The 20,744-nt window shown below is 38.4% G+C and overlaps 1 protein-coding gene across 2 annotated transcripts in view; it reads right to left on the bottom strand.

The window, feature by feature from the left end:
* The window catches only part of PCCA (propionyl-CoA carboxylase subunit alpha), a 403,241-nt gene that overhangs the window by 161,230 nt on the left and 221,267 nt on the right, over positions 1-20,744 (bottom strand). For both annotated transcript variants that reach the window (XM_082700821.1, XM_082700820.1), the window contains exon 18: positions 16,557-16,665. In XM_082700821.1, the coding sequence (XP_082556947.1) occupies positions 16,557-16,665 (109 nt within the window). The remainder of the gene's footprint in view (positions 1-16,556; positions 16,666-20,744) is intronic.

Raw genomic sequence — 20,744 nt, 5'->3', positions numbered from 1 at the left:
CTTCAGCACTTTATATATACCATCCTATTCTCTTTAGGACTCCATGGTTTCTTATGAGATGTTAGATGAGATGTTAACTCCTAATCCTATTGTGAATGTCCCGTTCACAGCATAAGTCTTTTCTTCTCTTGCTGCTTTTAAGCTTCTGTTTGGTTTATGACAATTCGACCAATGATATGTATAGACAGAGATCTTTTTGAGCTTCTCCCAGTTTACCAAGCTTCTTGAATATATAAATTAATGTTTTTCATTAATTGAAATTTGGAATGTGTTTTGTTCTTTCTGTAAGTAAGTTCTACATCCAAATTGGAGCTCAAACTCATGACCCTGAGATCAAGGGTCACATGCTCTACCTACTGAGCCAGCCAGGTACCCCTGGCTATGATTTCTTTAAATATTCTTTCCACCCCTTTATCGTTGTTCTCCAGGCCTTCTGGGACTCCGTATGCATGCTGGTACATGTCATGGTGTCCCATGAGTCTCTGAAGCTCTACTCTTCTTCCATCTATTCTTTACACTAGATAATCTCACTTAACATTTTCAAAATTTCTGATGGTTTCTTTTGCCAGCTTAAACCTATTGTTGAGTCCTCTCTGGTGTACTTTTTTTCTTGTAGACACTGTACTTTCATCTCTTGAATTTCTATCAATATTTTCTATTTAGTGAGACATGGCTGTTATTCTGTTCTTTAATTCTTTGTATCTCGTTTCCTTTGGTCCTCTCAATATATTTTTAACAGGTTATTTTAGGTTATTGCATAATAAAGCACAACATTTGGGCTCCCTCCTCCATAGTTTCTATTGATTTTTTAACCTATAAAAGGAACAAACTCCCAAATTTCTTTGCATGTCTTATGACATTTTATTGAAAACTGGACACTGACATAATGTGGCTAACCTGAAAATGAGATTCCTCTCCCTCACGAGGACAAGCTGCACTTCTCCTCTAGCAGTCTTCAGAACTGACAACTTTCTGTTTAGTGTCTGCCTATCCCCTTCCATTTTAAGCTTCCTAAAGGGCAGGAATTGTTATTACTCCAAGCCCAAGCAACTTATTACAAGGAGTGTTCTTTGTTACTTTTGGAATAATCTATTAACTCTAATTCTCAAGACAAAAAGTTATTATCGTTAAAATATATATTCAAGAATTTGTTTTACCAAAAGAAAGTGACCTTTGTGAGGGAGATCAGGACACTGATCATTTAGACCAATGTTACCTAGATTCAGAGCCATTCATTACACATGAGCACTCAAGGTATGAAATCAGTCTGACACACGGTGAGAGGTCAAAAATTCCAAAGAGTTCTGAATCATAATTTTTTTAAATGGGCGTCTTAATTCCATGTTTCCCTTAGAGATTAATGTAAGAACTTTAGTGATTATATAAGTGAACATTAGGATACTTAGAGACCTACTATGGTAATTTTTTTAAAATTAATAGTGCTTTCAAACAACATGGATTACTAATCTCTGTTTTCTGACACACTTCTTTGTATTCCTTGGAATATTCCAAATTTCATAAAATTTACTCAGAGAACAAATTTCACAGAAACTGTTATTTCGAACAAAGATGGAAAGTAGTGTATTCAGTTCAAAGAATCAAGATCTAAACATTCATTTTCATCTCTACTAACCTATCATTATTAGATTATTTCCTTTAAAGAAAAGGAAGTACAGGCACACCTCATTTTATTGTGCTCTGCTTTATTATACTTCACAGATACTGCACTTAAAAAAAAAAAAAAAGTTGAAGGTTTGTCACAACCCTGCTTCAAGCAAGTCTATCAACACCACTTTCCCATTTGCTTGTTTTGTGTCTCTTTCACATTTTGGTAATAACTACAATATTTCAAACTTTTTCCTTATTAGATCTGAAACAGTTATCTGTGGTCAGTGATGATACAGCTCACTGAAAGCTCATACAATGGTGAGCATTTATTTGGCAAAGTAATTTAAAGTATGGTGTGTAAATAGTTTCTTTAGACACAATGCTTTGCACAACTGACTATAGTATAGTGTAAACATAACTTTTATATGTGCTGGGAAACCAAAAACTGGCTTTACTGTGAGATATACATTATTGTGGTCTTCTAGAACCAAACTCACAGTATCTCTGAGGTGTGCCTGTAATATGTCAATGTATAAATGGCTGGTGATCAATATAATGTCAAAATCAATCTCCTAGAACTCTTAATCTCATTCTGGTGGATCCCCTCATCCATCATCAAATACACAGATCATTATAGTATATATACCTAAGCACGCACACGCACATACGCGAGTGCGCGTACACACACACACACACACACAGAAAAGAGCATTATACTGAAAAATTGTCTTATCTTCAAAAGATGTATTTTTCTATTTGCACCAATTCCACTGCCCTTTTAAACTTCTCTGACAAATCTAAACCCCCTTTAAATCTTCTTTTGGAACAAGGCTAAACACAAATATACACAAATATTCCTCCATTACCTACAGAAAATTGCCTTACACAGATCGAATAACTTTGATTTCTACTAATCATCTCTGAATTATGTAAATTAATCATCTGACATTTTACTATGAATGTAGTGATGGTGTTGACTTAGTTTCAATTCAAAAATCAAGGATTTTATTATCCTACAAAACATATCTGGAGTTCAAAGTATTTAAGGGGGGTTAAACAAAATGCAAACATTTAATGCAACATTAAGCATGTGAAATAAAAACTTGATTGCCTAAAGAAAGCATGCTATGCTGTTACCCTGGTGACAGGTTAAAAAAGGGATTGTGAGCTGAATAGTTGTATGATATGAAATTAAAATGTTTCACATTGAACAATCCAAAATGAATTGGGAAAGGTTAGAGTAGAGGAGAGAGAAATCAATTCTCCAATGGCAGTGGTGAATGGAAACGAAGTCTGAATAGGATTTGCCAGTGGGGTGCAACAGCTGCCAAATATCCTGCAGCCAGAGAATTACAATAACCCTGATGAAGTGTGCGAGAGCTTCTGGAATCATTGCAGGGAACAGAGAAATTCTCCCGCAATAATGAGGCGATTCTGTCTTCCGTTCAGCTGTTATAGTGGAATCAAAGGAAAAATATTTTTAAATGTAATATTTAGCAAAAAAATGCATGAATAAGACATCTTAGCCACTTAGTATTATGTGCTCCACCTCACATAGATGTCCAAATCATCCAGGACGTACTCATGTTAAGTAACTAAAAAGAGCATAACAGAGGCAGATAGTAAAAGGTAAGCAAGCTTAAAGGCTAATGACTGAATTAACATTTTCTCCTTTTGTTGCTTTTGGGAGACTGATTAGCTCAAATGAAAGCCGGTCCCTTCCAAAAGCATACTATCACTGTGTGAGTGTGCGCGCATACATGCAAAGTACTGCTGGTTTAATTACACAGTCAGTTAGGAGGACTCCATGGCCATGGAAGCAGCTTACCTGAGGGGATATATGAAACAAGTATGTATAAAGTTGTCCTTTATTGTCAGAGATAGTATAAGTGTGTTAACAGTCTGCTGTGTCCTTTTCCACAGAGACATTTAAGTAAAGGAACCAACCACTACTGTACAGCAATATTGCTTCTCCCTGGCAACTATTTTCACAGGGCTGTTTATTCTGCTTCTTTCCCCAGCTATCTTTCAATGCTTGTGGTATTTTAAAACCTCAAACCTTGATTATCTAACTGAAAACTTAATAATAGGTGAGTTAATTATAAAGCCACAACCCGGAAAGGAAGGAAGAGGAAAAAAAAAAGATAATTGCATGTGTTAGGTAAAAATCATTACAAAATTCTCTATTTAATCAGGAAGCCAGAGAAGGAAAGAAAATACGAGTTTGAGTCGGTGAACATACCTTTCCATTACACTACTCTGGTGAACAGTGAAACCCAGGGCAGGCTCTGCAGCCCCGTTCATGCCCCTGAAACATTCTCCGGGGGATCAGCTCCCAGGGGTAGGGAAACACTGACTCCACACGCCCAGAGTAATCTCCCCAAAATCGGACATAACATGTTTTAAAACCTGTCAGACTAAAGTCTTTTCATCAGTGTTATCATTGGCCACAGTGAAGGAATTCCTTTTCCTGAGTCTTTCACCTCTGCTGAAATCTCAAGAGAGGTACTAGAAGCTTGAAGTAGAAACCAGAGAGTCAAAGGGTCTTGTCTGACCTCATGTAATTCACTTAGATCAGTGCTGGCAAGGGGTAGGGGGATGTCGGGAGTCATTCAATCCAGCACCGCCACTTCTCAGAGGAGGAAACTGGAGTCAAGAGTTGAAGCATTTGTATGGAGATTTGTGCCACCTGTAAACTGGGGAGCGGGGCTGGGACCAGAATCCTGAGTCCGGCCGCCTCATTCAGTGCTGGTTCCGCTGCACATGCCAAGCACCGACATTTCAGTGCCCGTGAAGGAGCCAAAAGAAACAAAGATGATATAATTTTCCTAGCCAAACTGACTGAAGAGAGGGACTGCCATAAATAAAATAAGCCAGACAGAACTCCTGGTACACATCTGAAGTGTTTTTAAGACATGTGGGGTACACAATCTCACTCTGCACAGCAGGGACCCTAATACACCACATTCCCTAATTGAAACTAATTCTCTGGGTTTATCAATTTTGTAAGAACAAGGTTTCCTATTCTAGGCTCATGTTTTCCAAGCTACTAATGTTGTAGAGTCTTTGAAAACCACTATTTTCAAAAACCATTTAATTCGGAGAAATGTTGACAACCAACATCCTTCCAAGCAGAATGGCCCATTTTCTGTAAAATCAAAATAAGACATTACAAGTACGTCTATTTTAAAAAGGCAAATCCTTTCGAAGTTGCTGGAACTTACACTCTCCAACTTTCTCTCCTCTCACTTGTTCTCGAACCCCCTTCACATCTACCCTGAACCACCACTTGCCACACAACATTCTCAAACACTGCGCTTGTCGTCAAGGTCCCCTATGACCTCCACGTTGTTAAATTCAACGGTCAGCAGTCATTCTTCAACTATGCCGTATTTCAGTTGAACGCTTCTGCCTTTTGAACCCTTTCTGCACTTGGCACTCTGAACTTCACCCCAGACTCCTTACCCGCCTCTCTTCTCCGCTGTCCCTTCTTAGCCTCCCTCGCTGGATCTGCCTCACCTTCCTGACCTGTTATTGTGGGGTGTCCCAGGGCTCAGGCCAAGGACCTCTAGGCCTAACCAGTTTCCCAGCTTCCCCTCTATCCCCCTCTGAATCATGTACAACACGCAGCCACAATGCTCTTGTTACTGCATACGGTACAAGTTCCTACGTACGGCTCAAGACTCAGCAAGGCCTCAACATTTCACTCACTGAAAACCCAAGTCCTTCCCACAGTCGACCCAAACCAACACCAGAGCTACTACTGCAGCCTACTAACTCCTCTCATTACTTCGGCCTCCTTGCTATTTGTCAGACAAGGGGGGCATACTTGGACCTCAGGGGCCTTTGAGATTCTTTTTTTGTTTGAGTTTTTTCAAAGACTTTATTTTTAAGTAATCTCTACACCTAATGTGGGGCTTGAACTTCTAACTCGAAGATCAAGAGCCGCGCGCTCTACCAACTGAGCCAGCCAGACACCCCAACCTGTGCGGCTTTGCATTTGCTTCCTCTACTAACAGGAAGGTTCTTCTACCAGATTTTCATGTGACTAGCTCCCTTCCTCCACTAGATCTCTACTCTAAAGTTCATCTTCTCATCCTGCTAAACTTTCCTACCATCCACTTCCCTGGGATCCAAATTAAACCTCCAACTACCCCACCATGCACCTCCAGCATAATCTATAGCCCTTCTCTGTTTTATCACCAAAATATTTATCATCATTATCATTCTCATAACACACAGCTTACTGACCTGTTTTGTCTATCTATCGTCTGCTTAAATGTAAGCTCAGTGTGGGTAGGATTTTTTTAAAACATCTTGTTCCCTGCTAAATCATCTAAATTTTCTAACTCAACTCTCACAATAATCAATAGATGATGTTCAAAGAAATGTGATTATTCTTAATAGCTGTGTATGACTCTCTTATTCAAAATGGGCCCAGCACGCTTACGCTGCGCAACTCTGCTACCCTCTCTTATTCAAAATGGAATGGAAGAACACATCCTTAATACAGGAAAAAAAATTGCTAATGTATCTTGATACTGAAACACTCAATGCATTTCAGTTAGTTAAAAATAAAACAAGCATGCACCATGGCCATTATCCTTGAAATAGAATCTTTGTCATTAGGAATTCTAAAAAAGAAAATTGGCAAGGACAGCTACAATTAAATGGGCATATTGGGTATTTTATAGGTCACTGGACATTTACAAAAACTCTCTAAGAACTACTATTATCTCCACATTATAGATGAGGAAATGCAATTCAAAATAAATTAAATAACTGATACTAAGATAATAGCTGGGGACTGGCAGAACCAGGGCAAATCCAAGTCCCTGGCACAGAGGCCTTTGCTCTTAAACACGAACCTGTACTGAAGCTCTCGCCGAGGGGAAGGCATGGAGCAACTGGAAAATGTGGTGGCCACTAGATGACTCAACATCTGCTTCATATCAGAAAATCAGTTCAAGGCAGTCACGATAATCCAATTCCCTTTGCAGTGACTGCCTTAGGAATGGGCAGGAGTTTTACTTCTGTGAGGTAACTGGCTGGGGAATAGCTGGGAAGGGTGTCCTCACTTAGAGACAGACATAAACCTCAGAACCTTATCTAGATTTGCTCCTGGAACTTCTACAGCTATCCCGCATGGTCTTACGGAAGAGCCGCAGAGAGAAGAAAGGGAGGCTAAGACAATGTGGCACCAACAGATGAACCTGCTGAGCTTGGTCCCTTCTCCCCTCTGAGCTCCCTGTTCACTGTGAGGTGAGAACTGCTGTCAGTCTGAACAGGGGTTTCTGTTACCCAGAAGCATCCCAAGCGATTCAGAAGGTTATAGACTTGCCCCTCTTGAAGTCAAGTAAGAAAGTATTATAACAGATTTGTTTTTAAGTTTAGGAAGAAGAGTTATTACACAAGAAATGCAACTAGTAATCACACTCAACGGTAACAGAAAGAACAGTGGCTGCCAAGGGCCCGGGGGGAGAAGACACAGAAGTCATTCAATGAGGGTGCAATTTCAGTTCTACAAGATGAAAACCTTCCAGAGATCTGCTGCACAACAGTGTGCATATAGTTAACATGAATGTACAGTGCATTTAAAAATGGTTAAAATAGCAAAAATTCTGACATTTTTTTACAATAAAAAAAAATACAAATATCATTAGCTTCTCTTTACCAAATAAGTACTCATGTTAAAAATGAGAAAAAGATCCCAACCATAATACAACATATAAACAACCTAAGAATAATGACACAAAGACATAAACTAAAAATAACAAGAAATCAACAATAAAAAATTATAAAGCTCTAATGAGGGAAACAAAGAGACTTTGATAAACACAGTCGTATATTTTTGAAAAACTTCAACGTTTGATGTCTACCCTACCCAAACTTACTATAACTTTAAGGCAATTCCAATATCAAAGTGCCTTCAAAGCTCAGCTAGAAGAATGATCAATAAATTTTAGAAGAAAATAATAAATTATTAATATAAGGAGAGAATGACAAATGAAAATAAAGAGAAAAATTTGGAAATCAGACCATAATACATTTTAAGAATTTTGCATGAAATCAATTTAACACTTATAATCAATAAGGAAGGGATAGACAAGTGAATAAATGGAACTAATTCTAACGAAACAAAGAAAAAGAGACAAACTGAAAAACAGACTATAAAGAACAAGAGGAAAGATGGGTGGGGGAGGGGACTAAGTACATTTGTCGTGAGGAGCACTGAGTACTGTATGGAATTGTTGAATCACTATACTGCATTTCTGAAACATATATAACAATGTATTTTAACTATACTGGAATTAAAATTTAAAACAATGGAACTGATTCTACTGGTTAAATATATGAAAAAATAAAATTAGATCTCAGCTTCATATCACCCTACACAATAAATTTAAAATATGAAATACTAGTGTGATAAAGGAAAACTACAAAAGAATGGAAAAAGAATACAAACAAGTACTTCATATAACCTTACTTAGGTCTTTCACAGGAAAAAGCAAAATACAAAACCACAAAGAAAAAGAATGGTCTTAGTAACATTAAAAACACACCCTACTGGTGTCCCACTTGCTGGACTGTAATACCAGACATCTCATTTATTTCAATGAAGAGAATGAGACCCCAAATTCTACTTTCTTGTCATATTTATAGCTATCTGATATAAACAAAGGGATTGCTTATTCTTGATGGTTTTTGTTTATCCATAAACCATTTCTTTGGTTTTATACTATAATATAGAACTCTTTTTTTATTTCTTTATAACAAACTAGGTAGAAGAATTTGGGTACTGAAACATTATAGAGGATGAATTATTCTCACAAAAACTTTATAAAACAGTACAGAATACACACTATTGCCACTTCACTTAAGCTTATAGTAAAGCAACATACCTAAGGTCACATTACTAATAAATATACGTACAGTTATAACTAAATGCCAGACTTCTAACTCTTTCCACTAAGCCAAAGAATACATTTATGTAACACATGTATACCTACTTAGATGGGTGTGGGGTTGTGCACATGCACAAGTCATATAAATGACAGAAAGAGGGAAAGAGAAGGGAGGGCATCAGGGAAAAGAGAAGGGGGGGCGAGGGAGTGGGTACGTAAGTACACACTGCCTGGTACTGACTGAATGCTTGTGTCCTCATTCCAAAACTCCTACGTTGAAGTCTAACGCACATTGGGATGCTATCTGAAGGAGGGGGTTTTGGAAGGTATTAGGTCATGAGAACATTCACGAACAGGATTATGCCCCTGTAAGAGGAGGCCAGAGAGCTAGCTTGCCCTCTTTCCACCAGGTGAGGATATAAAAAGTGGACTTTCAGCAATTTAGAAAGGAGCCCTCACCGGAACCCAGACAGGGAAGCACCCTGACTTCAGACTTCCAGACTCCAGGACTGCGACAAATAAACGTCTGGTATTGAAGTCACCCAGTCTATGGTAACTTCCGAGAATGGCTCAAACTGACTATGACATTCATGTGTATTTTCTTTTTTTGTTGTTTTAAGATTTTATTTATTTATTTGACAGAGAGAGATCACAAGGAGGCAGAGAGGCAGGCAGAGAGAGCGAGGAAGAAGCAGGCTCCCCACTGAGCAGAGAGCCTGATGCCCGCGGGGCTCGATCCCAGGACCCTGAGATCGTGACCTGAGCCGAAGGCAGAGGCTTAACCCACTGAACCACCCAGGCGCCCCTCATGTATATTTCTGTCTTACTATTCTTGAGCATATGAAGAGATACTACTTTGAGGAATCGGCTGGAATATTTTATAAATAAAAGGTTGCCAAATCACAATGAGGAAACCCATTTATAACCCACATGTAAGTGAATTCCAAATGAATTAAAGAGTTCGATGTTGCTGATTTTCCCAATAGCTCACATGCAAGTGTTTAGGAATTTAAAGATTTATTTATTTATTTTAGAGAGAGGGAGAAAGATATGGAGACAAGAGCCTGACATGGGGCTTGATTCCAGGACCAGGGCCTCACCTGGCCACTCAACCAACCAAGCCACCCAGGTGCCCCTAAGTGTTTAGGAATTTGATGAACATGTTCTCTGAAAAATGGTGAAAAGTACTTGTAAAGAAAGAAAATGAGGCAAACAAGCAAAAGCAGCCAAGAAATTCTGATGAATGTACCAGGTTCCTGCAGTTAAAAAAAAAAATACTCTTATAAAACCCATGGAATCAACATTTACTTTGAAACACCTTAAAATAGCTTTGATATATAAAAGCAGATAGCACTCCCCACAACCACCTCAGGGTAGCTCAGCCTTGAGGACTGATGCCTTCTCAGGAGTCAAGGGTTTACTCTAGCCATACTCCTTGCCAACTTCTTAAATCAGACAAGGTAAGTGAATGCAAAACTGTCCTCTGCTGGGAAAGGGATTTGGTCCCCAGCCATTCTTCCACCAGGAAAGTTGGCACAGCTCTCCCCCAAACTAGTAATCATTACAGGACAAATTAGGCAGCTAACAGGTAATAATCATGGAATTAGGAAATATAAGTGATGAAGCTTAAAGCCCAGAGGACACCTTCCTTAGCTACCAGATCTAACAAAAGAGAGCAACAGGTGCAGAAATCACAGGGGGAACGGCGGAAGTCGAGAAGTTTAGAGAAAGCCCGAGGTGTTCTCACTAGCACCTGAGAAGCTTGCGATGGCGGAGGAGGACATGCAAGGGCCTCGCTCAGAAAAGTATATCCTGACCTGCCAACGGCATTTGGACCTAAGGAAAACAGGCATCTTGAGCAAAACTAAGTGAAAGATCACTAAAAGGGACTAAATTGTTTCCATGACTAATTCTTCCTCTCATCATTATCTGTTAGTGCAACAAATTATTAAATCACACCACAAGACCGACAAAATCACTTTAGCTTCAGATAACATGAAGTGATTGTTTAACACCGCTTTCAATGATTCATTTCTGCCAACAGTAGTGTTTTAGAATAATTAGCATGTATTTGATGCTAAACTGTGTTTAGCCAATTTATTTACGGTTATCCTAAGAAAAATTGCTATTGTTTCTGACATTAACTTTTTTTTTCTCCCCTAAAATGCACTATCTTCTTACTATCCAAATACTATGGGTACATACGTTAGTGTCTTTTTCCAAGTCATAAATGATGAAAGAGTAAAATCCATAAAGATACTGGGAAAATCAGATCAGCAGCCAAAACAAGCCACACAAAGGAAGGGCTGCGGGCTACTGGATATGGAAGCATAAACATTACATGAGCACACCCATGACTGAGCAATGCACAGCCACACCTGGAGGCTGACTCTTGGACTCCATTGCCAAGCCAATCATGAAAACAGGCCTCCTAAGGCGAAGTGTAAAGATTCGATCACCCAACATCAGCTTTGATGTCAGGGACCTTTTCAGCAAACAAGCAAAAATAACTTAGATTCACGTTGCCTAAAAGTAAGATTATACTCTGTCAAATAAATCAATATATTTTGCTGGATGTTCCAGATCTCTGTTGTCATGGATAGGACCTATTTCACAGTAGGCTGGAAATAAGTAAGTTCCACAGAAACTAAACTCACCAAAAACAAATCATTGTTATATAAGGAAGACATGCACAATTATCTATATAACTGAACTTTTGGCCTATATATATCCTATCTGTATCATTAATGTAATTTTTTCCAACTTTTAAAGAGTAATGAGGGATGCTTGGGTGGCACAGTCCGTTAAACAGAGGACTCTTGGTTTCGGCGCAGGTCATGATCTCAGGGTCGTGAGATCATGTCCCAAGTCAAGTCCCACGACAGCCTCTACACTCAGCGGGGAGTCAGCCTGAGACTCTCTCCTGCTCTCCCCGCTCATGCATGCTCTCTAAAATAAATAAATAAATCTTTTTTAAAATTAAAAAAAAAGGGGGGGTAATGAATGCAACAGTAATATACAGAGGAGGATCAGTCCGGGATGATGGGTGGACTAGGAAGCACCAGGAATGTCTCTCCACCTAGAAGATGATGACACTGGCAGGATCTCTCTGAAAACTAGTTTTGAACTCCAGTCCAGTCAAAGGCTTGCAATTTTAGGGGAAAAGGTGGATAGTAAACTGCAAAAAAATTTTGGTCAATTTCAGCTCTTAGCCCAGTGGCAGCTACTCATGCCCCCACCCCAGCCCGCGGCAGGATGCTGTGCATGTACTCCTGGGGCGGCTCACACACAGCTTGTGGGTGCCCAGGCAGACAAAAAAAAAAGGACCCTGTCCTCCAAATTCTGGGGACCTGTGCTATGATAACTGATTACTGTTCTCATCATAGACGAACAGAAAGTAAGATTGGTAGCCATTGTGACTGCACCTTCTCCCACTGTCGTGAGCCCCAGACCCTCTGGCTGAAGTGACTTCTAGGGGATTTAAAAGGTCAGTTCCCCCATTTTCCTCCATTTTTTGCTTTTTTCCCTTTCAGAAGCCAGACATTAAAGACTAAGACATTCAAAAATGGCTGCATTTATGAGAAAAACTGGAAAGTGACCACACATGCACAGGGAAATGCTCAGAACATACCTGAAAAGACCTTACCTTTATACCTGAGGCTGATCTTGGCACAGAGACAGCCCCCAACAAATAAACAGAAATTAACAACAACAACAAAAGAATAAACCCGGGAGAAGGAGGACAATCCGAGTTCCAGAGTTACCACATTTGGCTCAAGTCATGATCCGAGGGTCCGGGATCAAGCTCCGTGCTGGGCTCCCTGCTCAGTGGGGAGCCTTCTTCTCTTTTCCCTATTGCTTCCCCTGCTTGAGCGCTCTCTCTCACTCTCACTCTCATTCTGTCACCCTCTAATAAATAAAATCTTTTTAAAAATGCTCAAAAAACTAAAGAGATAGAGAAAGTCAGGAAAACAATATGTAAACAAAATGAAAATAATAAAGAGTTAAAAATCTAGAAGGAAATTTAAAAATTCTAGAGCTGAACAGTGCAACTGAAAAACTCACTAGGATTCAAAGGCATACTGGAGCAGGCAGAAGAATCAGCCAATTTGAAGACAAGACATGAGAAATTCTCGAGGATAAAGAACAGAAAAATCAAAGAAAGGTGAATAGAGCCTAAGGGTCCTGTGGGAGACCATAAAGCCAACCAGTGTATAAATCATGGGGGTCCCAGAAGGAGAGAGAAAAGGGAGTCAAGAAAATATTTAAATAATGGCTGAAAATTTCCCAAATTTGATTACAGGTATGAATAGAAACATTTAAAAGCCTGGAGCACCTGGGTGGTACGGTTGGTTAAGCAGCCAACTCTTGATTTTGGCTTGGGTCATTGTCTCAGGGTCTGGAGATCAAGCCCCTTGTGGGGCTCTGTGCTCAGAACGGAGTCTACTTTTGCTCATGCTCTCCCTCTTTCTCATATAAACATAAATAAACCTTAAAAAAAAAAATTCAAGAAGCTCAATGGACCCTGAGTTAGATGAACTCATAAACCCACATCAAGACACATTATAATTGAACTTTGAAAAACCAAAGATAAAGAGAAAATCTTGCAAATAGCAAGAGAGAAGTAAATCATCACATACAAGGGATTCTCAAGAGACTGTCAGATTTTCATCAGAAACTGTGGAGGCCAGAGGCAGTACTAGGCTGATATATTCAAAGTGTTAAAGAAAACAAGGAAACCAAAATAAACTGTCAGCCAAGATTCCTAACAGCAAAACTTGGTTAAGACATTAAAACTGGAAATTAACACGTTTCCAGATAAACAAAAGCTGAGGCAGTCTGTGACACTGGACCTGCGCCACAGTAACTGGTAATGCCAGTGGTCCTGCAAGCCTGAAATGACAGTACCAGGAAGCCAAGTGAGTAAGGAAGGCCCTCAGTAAAGGCAAACACATGAACAATGATAAAACCTAGTATTATGGTAACTCTGGCTTGAAACTCCACATTCTGTTTTCTATATAATTTAAAAAACTAATACATTTAAAAAATTATTGGTTTATGGTTTGGGGCACAGAATGTATAAAGATATAATCCTGGGATATCGACACTTGCACCTAGGGAAACACTCATCTTCCTGTCGTTATACGTTTGCTTTACTAGAAATTTCAAATACAATTACAGATTAGATAGTCTTCTCGAACTAGTTTCTCTCAACGTGACTTGTTTTTCAGATTTTTGCATCATGATGTATGTATCAGTATTTCTTTCCATTTTACTCCTAAGTGGCATTCCACTGTAAGGATGTATCACAATTATTTACCCACTTACCATTTAATGTACATTTTAGTTGGTGTGTATTAGTGTAGCACTGTGATTTTAAGTTGGATTTCCCTAGTGACTGACAATGCTGAATAACTTTTTCATGAACTTGTCATTCATATAACATCTTTAAGAAAGATCTATTTCTTTATTGGGGTGTCTGGCTTATTTTTGAACTTTAAAAATTAATTACTACAGACTCAAGCCTCTTATATACATAACTATACTTATTTATATAAATCTATATATCTCTGAATACATTCTACCATTTGCTCTACTGTTTTATAATCTCAGTAATACCCTTTGAAGTACAAAAGTTTGCATATGTTTTAAATTCTGTAATGAAAATTAAAAATATGCTTCTAAAGACTAGGGACAAAGATATATTTGCAACACAAAATTACAAATAGAATTCAAACTATATTCTCCGTATGACTCTATGTAAGGTTTATATACGCTACATGTATGTGTGTCTATCAATACACACACATATATATACACTTAGAAGGGAATACATCAAAATGTGAAAACGTGCTTACTGAAGAGTTTGTGGGATTACAGGTAAGTTTTTTTCTTCTCCTTCTTAAACCTTTTTCAGATTCTTCCTAGTGGCAAGTCAGCACCCTCTGAAAATGACTTGAATACATTTCTTGAAGATCAAACTAGTTCATTAGCTACACTCAGGACTTCAGAAATGATCAAGGTCCCAATAACATCTGAAGATAATCAAGATACAAGCACTGTATTTATCAAAAGAATAAAAAATAATACAAGGTATGATTCTGGTTTTAAAACAAAAGCTAGACACACATGTAGCTCCAAAACACCCCTGTCCCAACAGAGCTTAATGGAAATAAACTATAATGATGGAAGGTTCTTTCTACTATTCCATTCAGTAGCTATTAACCATAGTACAAGAGGAAATATGGCTGGTGACTACACAAATGGTGGCAATGAACATGCCTGAGAAACTGAAATTTTAATTTAATTTTAATTCAAGTAAGTACACATAGCCAGTGGCTACCACACTGGTCAGCACAACTTTAAGGGGGGGAAAATCAGATTCATGGCTCTACTGCCCATTTTCTCCTCCTTCCAGTCATTCAGTAATTTACTGATATCCTATCATCTTTCATCTCTCTCTAGACATCAAATCATAACTTAAAAAAAGATCATATGTTATTTCACTAATGGGTATTTACCCAAAAGAAATGAAAATACTAATTCAAAAACATATATAAACCCCTACATTTACGGCAGCATTATTTACAATCGCCATTTCCTTCATTTATACAAACAGAGAGAGGGGGACAGGGGGAAGGTGAGGGAGAGAGTGAATGTTACTCAGCCACGAAAAAAGAATGGGATCTTGCCATGTGCAATAACATGGATGGACCTAGAACAGATTATGCTAAGTGAAAAAGGACAAATACCATGTGATTCACTTACGTGTAGAATCTAAAAACCAAAACAAACAGAAAGCAGAAACAGACCCACAAATACACGGAACTGATGGCTGCCACAAGGAAGGGATGAGGGGAGGGGGATGGGCAAAATGGGCGAAGGGGAGGAAGGGAGGAGGAGGTACAGGCTTCCAGTTACGGTTGGGTAGAGCAGATGAATCACAGTCAGTGGTACTCTAATAGTGTTACATGGTAACTATGATGACAGAGAGCATCACATAAAGTATAGAGCTGTCTGTCCAATCACCATGTTGTACACTGAAACTAAGGTACGCCGTGTGTCAACTATACTTCAATTTTTTAAAAAGTGAAAAAAAATCATACATTAAGCTTCCTATACGTTTTCTTGAGAATAAGAACAAATAAAGAATACCAATTAACTCCAAGATTTTCTGAGTAAAACCAGTTAGCCATTAAGATGTAATAGCCCAAACCCAATTTACTTTTCTTCCACCTAATTCTTCAAGGGTAACCTGAGTTTCTGATCTGTGTTCTTCAGAGATGCTCAGTCACCTGCCATCTTTTCTCTTTTTATCTTTGTTCTTCCTCTTGTGGAAAAGCAAAAAGAATGGAAAAGTTGAAGTGACACAATTTTATCAACAACATCACTCTAGCAAGTAAGAAACAGACTATACTTGCTAAAGCAGGATTATGCTGGCAAGGACATAGACATTCATAGTAAATTCTCCTGTCATTTAGAGGCATTAATGTCATGCTGACTTGGTTTTTGCTTGCCTTGCTATAAAGCATGTTTTCTCTCTCACTTACATTACTAGGAAGCTGAAAAGTATCCCTAGGGCTCGCAAATAGCTAACTTAACCCGGTGTTAATTCCTTCTAGTATCTTAGAGGAGTTTCTTATACACATGTGTATTTTAACTGCTCAGATTCTACTGTAATTTTTCGCACTCTAACACTTTTTAATACTTTGTTCAAGATTAATGAAGGTATAAAACAGAAAAAATAAGTACAAATTACTTAGACATTCCATAAGGTTTCAGAACATCTTCCTACCTCTAATAATGTCCAAATTAGAAACAAAAAAAACCTTTTTGTCTGAATTTTGAAAAAATCATTTGAGGAAATAGAAACAATATCACTTTTAAACACTGTGATTGGTTGTATTCTACTTCTCCAAACACGAGATTCAAAACCAAGATGAGTCATAGCTTTTGCTAGCTATTTCCCATGCTTACTTCCCATGCCTCTTACATTATCAGTGTCTTTCTCTCACTGACGCTGTTTTATATGATCTAACATACCTTGAATTTTCATGTTCTTGAAAATGTTGTGCTCTTATTTGGAATGCCACGAACAATGATGATGCTATTGCCAATAACTGGTTTCTCTCATTCTCTGTTAACTTGTGTCCTAGGGAAACCAATCAATCAATCAATCACATACATCATGTTAATATTTAGTGCTTCTATCTTATAGAACTTTTAGTCAGTCAAATCAGTATTTTATAAAACATCTATTATGGGGTTACTATTGTACCAGGCATGCAGTGGGGGAGGAGAAGGAACAAGCTTATCTAGGATCTCGAAAACTCCAACGCCTGCAAACCGACAAATTGAAAAATTTCTAAATCATTATTAGATAGTCACTTCTCATACGGAGTCAGACTGTCTGTGACTTCCACGCAACTTTTCCAATCTGACCTAACACCGAATAATTCTATTCCTCTAATTCTATTCTTTCTTACACTTGCACATTACCAATCTTCAAAGATAAACCCTGCCATGACTAGTCTTATGATAATGAGTTCCAGTTCTGATCTCAGATCAGAGGGAACTTGAGAACCTGCTGTCCCTCGTGGCCTGACGCCCAAGGCCATGACAGGCCCGCCCTGGCTGTGACTTCGGACTCCTTCTGAATGTTCATCACTTTCCCCTCTGGTTTTTCCCTTGCCGAAATCTCTTGACCCAGCTGGTCCTAATGTCTGGTAATTCATGTTCCAAATGTTGTTCTAACTAGGTTAGACTCAAATCCAGCCCAACCTTTTGGACCTGAAAGCTGGTCCAAGGCAGACACGGGCCCTGACTGAATCCTGGGTTCGAGGTAAGGATTAGTCCATCATCTGGCTCTTTTACCAGAGTGAGCAATATATGGTATGTCCTACGAACTACAAATGTGACCTCTTTTGTGCCAGACGCGGTCAACAAATAAACATAAATCAGTGCCTAGGGCTCAAGTGGGCTGAACTGACGACAGCTGGGCTGTTCCTTATTAATGAGTCTCCAATTCTCCAGGCTAACCACCTGGAGTTGCTTCAAAGTTCTTCACACAACATGCATTTCTCAAAACATCTCTCGTAAGAGATTAGAATTCTAACATAATCACTTTCTTTTGCACAAACAAAAAAATGGAAGGAGAGTCTTTTTTAGTTCTTTTCTAACAACAGTAACATTTACAAACGTCAAGGGCTTTGTCTAGCATCAGAACCATGCGGCGAGAGGTTCTGTAATCATACTATGGCTCAATACAAGATATTATTAGATTATACTTATGGTATATACTAGTATGTAATATATTAAACTTATTTTAGTTTTTAAAAAATATATGCTATTTTTGTAGGTTCCAAGGTATAATATAGACACAGTAATTTTTTAAACTTACAAAAAGTCCAAATGTGAAATTTCAACAATTTGCAATTGACATATGAAGTCCAAAAAACACAGTAATAATTTAAAAAGAAAATATTTTTTTCACACAGCTTTTAATTTCAAGTTTATGGGCCAATTAAATTTTTTTTTTAAATGCTAACTTAGGGCTTAGCATTTTGCCACAGAGACACCACATTTGACCTAACACTGTCACATCATTAGGTTTTTTTGTTTTGTTTTTTTAAGATTTTATTTATTAAGATTTTATTTATTTTATTTGACAGAGAGAGAGATCACAAGTAGGCAGAGAGGCAGGCAGAGACTGAGGGGGAAGCAGGCTCCCCACTGAGCAGAGGGCCCAATACAGGCTCGATCCCAGGACACCGAGACGAAGGCAGCGGCTTAAACCACTGAGCCACCCAGGCGCCCCACATCATTAGTTTTCATTAGAAATCTTTTTGAGGGGCTTGCACATGGCTCAATTGGTTAAGCACTGGACTCTTGATTCAGCTCAGGTCGTGATCTCAGAGTACTGAGATCAAACTCCACGCTGGGCAGAGACTACTTAGGATTCTCTCCCTCTGCCTCTCCTGCCTCGCGTACTCAGACCCCCCCCCCCACAGGTACACTCTCTCGAAGAAAAACAAAACAAAACAAAACTTTTTGGTATTGACTTAAAAGATCACTTCAGGGGTGCCTGGGTGGCTCAGTTGGCTAAGCAACTGTTTCAGCTCAGGTCATGATCTCAGGCTTCTGGGATCGAGCCCCGTGTTGGGCTCCCTGATTTGCAGGGAGTCTGCTTCTCCATCTCCTTCAGCCCAGCCCCCACATACATTCCTACTTTCTAATAAATAAATAAATAAATAAATAAAATCTTTAAAAAAAAAAATAAATAAAAGATCACTTCAACCTCTAGGTAGTGACTAGACTCCTCAGTTTTATGTTTTATAATTAATCTTTGTCTGGGATTCATGGTATTTGGTACAAATTAAGGGGTTAACATTTCATATAATTAGTAAGAGGAAAAATTCCTACATATACTAATTTCTGTTTATGAGCTCTCTATTTCTTACACTGACAAATTTATTCACTTTTCTGTTTTCAAGTGCTTCCATTCTCATACTTCTTATCATATTGTTTAGATAAGACTGCCTTGGCAATACCTTTAAATACACAGAGGGCTCAAGAAACAAGAAAGGTCTCAGGTACACAACCTAACCCTACACCTAAAAGAGCTGGAGAAAGAACAAGAAAGAAACCCTAAGCCCAGCAGGAGAAGAGAAATCATAAAGATCAGAGCAGAAGTCAATGAAATAGAAACCAAAAAAACAATAGAACAAATCAACCAAACTAGGAGCTGGTTCTTTGAAAGAATTAATAAAATTGATAAACCCCTGGCCCGACTTATCAAAAAGAAAAGAGAAAGGACGCAAATAAATAAAATCATGAATGAAAGAGGAGAGATCACAACTAACACCAAAGAAATACAAACTATTATAAGAACATACTATGAGCAACTCTACGCCAATAAATTTGACAATCTGGAAGAAATGGATGCATTCCTAGAAACATATAAACTACCATAACTGAACCAGGAAGAAATAGAAAGCCTGAACAGACCCATAACCAGTAAGGAGATTGAAACAGTCATTAAAAATCTCCAAACAAACAAAAGCCCACGGCCAGACAACTTCCCGGGGGAATTCTACCAAACATTTAAAGAAGAACTAATTCCTATTCTCCTGAAACTGTTCCAAAAAATAGAAATGGAAGGAAAACTTCCAAACTCATTTTATGAGGCCAGCATCACCTTGATCCCAAAACCAGACAAGGATCCCACCAAAAAAGAGAGCTATAGACCGATATCCTTGATGAACACAGATGCGAAAATACTCAACAAAATACTAGCCAATAGGATTCAACAGTACATTAAAAAGATTATTCACCACGACCAAGTGGGATTTATTCCAGGGCTGCAAGGTTGGTTCAACATCCGCAAATCAGTCAATGTGATACAACACATCAATAAAAGAAAGAACAAGAACCATATGATACTCTCCATAGATGCTGAAAAAGCATTTGACAAAGTACAGCATCCCTTCCTGATCAAAACTCTTCAAAGTGTAGGGATGGAGGGCACATACCTCAATATCATCAAAGCCATCTATGAAAAACCCACCGCAAATATCATTCTCAATGGAGAAAAACTGAAAGCTTTTCCGCTAAGGTCAGGAACACGGCAGGGATGTCCATTATCACCACTGCTATTCAACATAGTACTAGAGGTCCTAGCCTCAGCAATCAGACAACAAAAGGAAATTAAAGGCATCCAAATCGGCAAAGAAAAAGTCAAATTATCACTCTTCGCAGATGATATGATACTATATGTGGAAAACCCAAAAGACTCCACTCCAAAACTGCTAGAACTTATACAGGAATTCAGTAAAGTGTCAGGATATAAAATCAATGCACAGAAATCAGTTGCATTTCTCTACACCAAGAGCAAGACAGAAGAAAGAGATATTAAGGAGTCAATCCCATTTACAATTGCATCCAAAACCATAAGATACCTAGGAATAAACCTAACCAAAGAGACACAGAATCTATACTCAGAAAACTATAAAGTACTCATGAAAGAAATTGAGGAAGACACAAAGAAATGGAAAAATGTTCCATGCTCCTGGATTGGAAGAATAAATATTGTGAAAATGTCTATGCTACCTAAAGCAATCTACACATTTAATGCAATTCCTATCAAAGTACCATCCATCTTTTTCAAAGAAATGGAACAAATAATGCTAAAATTTATATGGAACCAGAAAAGACCTCGAATAGCCAAAGGGA

The sequence above is a fragment of the Mustela nivalis genome (genome assembly GCF_964662115.1).
Source record: "Mustela nivalis genome assembly, chromosome: 15".
NCBI classification, from domain to species: domain Eukaryota; kingdom Metazoa; phylum Chordata; class Mammalia; order Carnivora; family Mustelidae; genus Mustela; species Mustela nivalis.
The sequence above is the reverse complement of the archived record's forward strand: the minus strand, read 5'-3'. Positions and strand labels throughout refer to the sequence as shown.